The sequence below is a fragment of the Topomyia yanbarensis genome, chromosome 2, assembly GCF_030247195.1.
Source record: "Topomyia yanbarensis strain Yona2022 chromosome 2, ASM3024719v1, whole genome shotgun sequence".
NCBI classification, from domain to species: Eukaryota; Metazoa; Arthropoda; class Insecta; order Diptera; family Culicidae; genus Topomyia; species Topomyia yanbarensis.
Window position 1 is genome coordinate 369184412 of NC_080671.1, and position 5351 is coordinate 369189762.

Genomic DNA, 5351 nt, shown 5'->3' on the forward strand with positions numbered 1-5351 from the left:
ACACGCAACGCAAACCACATTGCAGGCAACGCAAAAACATTGCACGCAACACAAAATACATTATAAATTTCTATTTTGATGGAAATAAATGCATTTAATTTCGCTGATTTTTAAAAATGCATCACAAGCGATCTGCCCCTAGAGCAGAATCCATATGTCCCCAACCCAAGTTAATTAATCAGGTATTGCATTTATCGCTCATATGAGTAAATGAGTCCGGATAATTTGCTACTGCGACAATAAAAACTCACATTTTCACACGAAAAGTTATTGGCACTCACACAACTTCTCGGGATAAATACAACATGTTATTTCTCCGGATAAAGAAAACCACAGGAGAATGAGCGAATGAGTTTATCATGGTATCCTTTTTGCGCTCGGAGTGAAAACTGCCGAATACGGGTTGAGGACAGCTTGAAGCAACATCTGATGTTCTTCCAAATATATGTAATCCAAAACTGACTTGGATAGTTCCATTGAGCCTAGGTTGGATTGCTTACATAAATTGGCTCACTGTTCTCCATTCACTCACGAAAACAGCTTAACAGCCATCATTTAATAAAAAAAATGTTTAAGTTTGCAGACACACATGCAAAATGTATCGAGTTCGGTATTTGATGGAAGGGAACAATAAAATAAAATTCAAATCGTGTATAAAAATTCTTTTGAAAATGAAAAATTTGATTGAAAAACTTTTGCGGAAAATACATTTTCCCCTTAAATTGTCGTTCTGAACCACTGTCCATTGTATGATCAAATTCAAAACCAATTGCTAATTTAAAGCCCACAATCACACATCACGACCTAGATTAGAGCGGTTCTCTATTCACAATTGGTCGGTGTTTTTTTTATTCATTTCGTTTATTTGATAGGCACAAATGCGTTAGCTTGGCGGTGCCAAATTCTTTTGTTTTTACATTTTGGATATTTTAAAACTAGGAGGTTACAATGGTGAAATATTTTTTTTTAAAAGAAAAATTTTACAGCTATCTTAAGACTAGAAATAAGATTCTATATACAAGAGAGGGAGCAAAAGATTTTTTTTTTATGAAAAATTTTAAATTGGTCGGTGTTAAGTCAGACCAGACCAAGTCGCAAAACATCAAAAAATGAGTTAATGATAGCACTAGATAAAGAATTTCTTCGTTTACATTCTACTTTTACCAGATTAGAATTATGAAACAATAAACAAGAATTATGGTAAAAATTATTTTCCTATTATAATGTAAAGGATGCTGCGATTCAAACTTTCAACGCGTTTTTCTCGAATTCAGTGCACTGTCACTTAGTCCGGTCTGACCTAACACCGACCAATTGATGAAAATTGGGCATTATTATATGGTTCTAGATGAACTGTTTGCGGTCTCACTAAAAAAATCCAGTCTGTCGTTCAACATAACAGACCAGACGGTGTTTTCCCGATGAAAAAACAGATCCCCAATCAATAGAATTCTCACGCAGTAAAAGCTTACCCCCATTGAATGGCATCCCGTGTTCAATCACTCTACCAAATAGTATTTAAGCTACATGAGATCAAACTATCGTCGAAGAAATTATACGGGATGTCAGGCTAACGTTGGAGTTTTCGGAACAAACTCATATTTGATAAATGAATTATGTGATAACGGTAAGTGCCGTTTGATTTAAGAGTGTTCCGAAAAAAGTCAAAATTGTTACCGGACCAATAGTTAGTTTCTGAGAAATGGTTTTCGGGGGAATGTTGTAGAAGCCATTCATCAAATATATATTTAAAAATGCTAAAAATATATTAATACATTACACTCAAAAAAGTAGAATATTTGTACGCTCAAGTAGCATTTTAGGCGGTTATTTTTCAATGAAATTTTTAAATCAAGAATTAAATTGCTCGGTACGTCTTCTCCGCGAAAAAAGCGACTTGAGTGTACTATTAAAAAGAATATTCGTTATAAAGAAAAAGATAGATTAAGAAATGCCATTGTATAATTTAAACTTTATATTAATATTATTTAGGAGAGAATCATAAGAATTTGCCTAATCACAAGCTTTGTTACTACTCATATGCGTATAAAATATAGTGTACAATAATCATAAGTATACTGGTAAGTTTCATAAGCACTGTTTGTTTGATTATATTTGTAAACCTTAAATACTATTCAGCAGCAGCACGATCAGACAATATAGAATAAATATTGATTCTGTTACACATATAGCTTGATTTAGAAGGTATCACTACGTACCACTTCCACCACATGAACTTCATTCAAAGCAATTTGTTTTAGCACAAATGAGTTTCTAGTTCTAAATAGTCACGAAAAAGTGGTCGAATATGGCAGAACAAGCACGTAGAAAGTAGTTGATGTGTGTTTCCCAGCAAAGAGAACGACAAGGTGCCTTACAGGTAATTGTAACTAGAAGTCACTCTTAGCCATACTGCCAATCGGACAATAAATATCTTAAACTACCAACATATGCTTTGGTCAAGAAATTTTTCGATCATGCGTCTTCTGATGTGTGTTCTTGTTGGCCGAGCTGCTAAATCGCCGGTCGCATATATCACAGGCATAGTTTTTTTCGCCGGTATGAACATATGTGTGATTCTTCAATTGATAGTTGGTTGCAAAGGCTAAAAAGTAATGCATTATTATAGATATAAGATACGGACGTAAAAAGCGGTTTATTATACCTTTCTGACACATGGTACAAGTAAAAGGTTTTTCTCCAGTATGCGATCTCATATGTACTGTTAAATGAACATGAAGCATAAAACTTTTACCACACACCTGACACGAGTACGGTTTTTCTTTCGTATGCGTACGCATGTGAATTTTGAGATCTCCTTTTCCGGCAAAGGCCTTTTGACAGACTGTACACACTATATTTTTTGCCTTTTTCTCTCCTGTGTGTTGCCGCATGTGTCCCTAGAAATGCCAATAAAAAATAGAATCGGTTTTGTTTCATAATTAATAATTCTATTTTACTTACGCTCAACTCTCCTTGGCTAGGATACGCTTTTTCACATAGTGCACACTGAAACGGTCTTTCTCCCGTATGAATGCGAACGTGGATCATAAGATTACCCTTTTGGTTGAACCTTTTCTGACAGTACTGACACTCGTATGGTTTTTCATTTGTATGAATACGGGTGTGTGCTTTCAACTGCCATGAGAGCGTGAATCCTTTGCCACACACCTGACAAACATGCGACTTCTCGCCTAGATGAATCTTGTTGTGCGTGTTTAACAAACTTTTGGACTTGAAGCGCTTTTCGCACGAGTCGCAGTTATACCTGCGTTCGTTCGAGTGGCGACGCTTGTGAACGTTCAGCATGTTTTTCTGGTAGAACCGAGCATCGCACTTGTCACATGCGTGCATTTTCTCTCCAGTGTGTCGAAGCATGTGGTTCTTTAGCACAAACTTTTCAGAATATTTGCGTGGGCAATGAGGACACTCGAAGCGTTTCTGAAAAATAAATGGAAATGTTTCTGAAATACATTTGATCATATCTTATTTATTTACAAACTTACCTCGGAATGTCTTTTCATATGGTTATGGTAGTGCCGATTGCTTTCGAAATCCATATCGCATATTTTGCATCGGCGTTTGCTGAACTCGCTAGCACTAAGAGAAGATTCTCCGTTTGATTCCCGGTCGACGAATTCACTGTCAGCCAAACATTGTTGTAGATTTCGATCGCCTGCTAAAATTCGATCCTCATCGTTGATTAAACTTGCCATATTTTCTTGCTCTAAGCGTTCTTGTATAGGATCATCGGACCGAGTTACGGATGAAGCCAACTGCTTCTCCATACTTTGAATATATTCTTCAGTCAAAGCATCCTTTAAATAGTCCACATGAATCATCTCGTCGTCATCGTTATCGTCCAAATCCGGTTCTTTTGGTATGTTTCCGATAAATTCGGAGAGTTCTTTTTTCAAATTTTCTAGCACTTCGGATTCTTCTTGTTGCAATGACTCCGGTTCAACAGTTTGGTCATTCAACAATTCACTGGGATTCATAATAGCTGAAGCTTCCTCGATACACTCCTCCTCCACCAACATAGTTGGTACTGAAAAGTTTATATGAAGATTCGTTTCTGGGGTTGCGCTGCCGATTCCATTAGTTTGGTGTAATTCTTCGAGAGCTGCAAATTGCACAGTCTTGTTTATACCTTCAATTGGCATATTCATAGATTCCGGAATGGCTGTGGTAATGGTGCTACCCCCGTTCATCAATTGAAAGCGTAGTTCTTCAATTGGAACGACAACTGCAGAGGTCTCTGTATTGCCATCGGAGTCAGTTAATACTACGTTCAAAACCTCATACTTTGTTGCACTATCTTGTGTGATAACTACCGATTTTTCGATCAAATTTCGAATGGAAGCATCAGAACGTTCGCATTGCTGTCGAAAGTTACAAATACGTTCCACTTCCTGCAAACAATTCACGCAGATGTGGCATGGTAGTCCATCTGCTTCTTCGATCGTGACACTCACGCACTCCATCACTGTTTCCGCTAGACCAAACTCGAACAAATCTTTCAGCTGGTCTTTCTCCTTTTCCACCAAACATGTTCGACAAACCCTGTCCAGGTAGACGATCGTAGGAGAATCACTAACACTGGAATCAGACGTGTGAGGCGGTTCTGTTAACGCAGTTCCATCCTGTTCCACTGACTGGCAATGCAGCGCATCTGCTGTAATCACTGCAGCTGTGAGCTGAGCTTCCAAACTGAGCTCGTTTTTTGGAAGATATGAACTATTCATCGTAAATGCATTATGCACTTTTGAATCTAATGAAAAACATTACTGTCTTTTATATTTTGAATTATTGTGCGCTAAATATTGTTTTACAAAACTAGAAAAAACTCCATATCTTAGTGGTGACATCGATCGATCGATGTCAATATTTGAAGAAAGGGAAGCCAAAACAAAAATCGATATACGAATGCGATGTGTAGACAAAACTGCGCAATGTGCAAGATAACTTGTATGTTTATAAAGGTGCACCCATGCATGGGATCTTCATAAGCAGGGATGCCAGGTGATTTGCCGTTTTTCATAGAGTTCTATTGGGATTTTCGATTGATTGACACCGGTGTAATGGAGTGCACTGAAACTGCACCGTTTTTGCACTCTCTAGCAGAAGTGCAGAAAACTGAGTATGTTCCATTGACACTTCTGCTAGAATGTGCAAAACCAGTGCAATCCACTATACCGGTGTCAATCAATCAAAAATCCCATAAATAAGTTCTCCGTGTGCGCACAAACAAAAAATGAATAGAGTACTTGACAATCTGTAACTGTATTAGTGTGTTCAACGATTTGTTTTGCCCACCTGTCATGGGTGGAGGAAAACAAATCAAAAATAAC

The 5351-nt window shown here is 37.4% G+C and overlaps 1 protein-coding gene across 1 annotated transcript; it reads right to left on the reverse strand.

Annotated features, from left to right (window-relative positions):
* Window positions 1-1957: 1957 nt before the first annotated feature.
* Window positions 1958-4906, reverse strand: LOC131684490 (zinc finger protein ZFP2-like). The gene is made up of 4 exons (XM_058967421.1): window positions 3507-4906; window positions 2965-3441; window positions 2666-2900; window positions 1958-2605 (listed from the first exon to the last, which is right to left on the reverse strand). The coding sequence occupies exons 1-4, from the start codon at window positions 4743-4745 to the stop codon at window positions 2460-2462; spliced, it is 2097 nt and encodes a 698-aa protein (XP_058823404.1). The 5' UTR covers window positions 4746-4906; the 3' UTR covers window positions 1958-2459.
* Window positions 4907-5351: the final 445 nt, after the last annotated feature.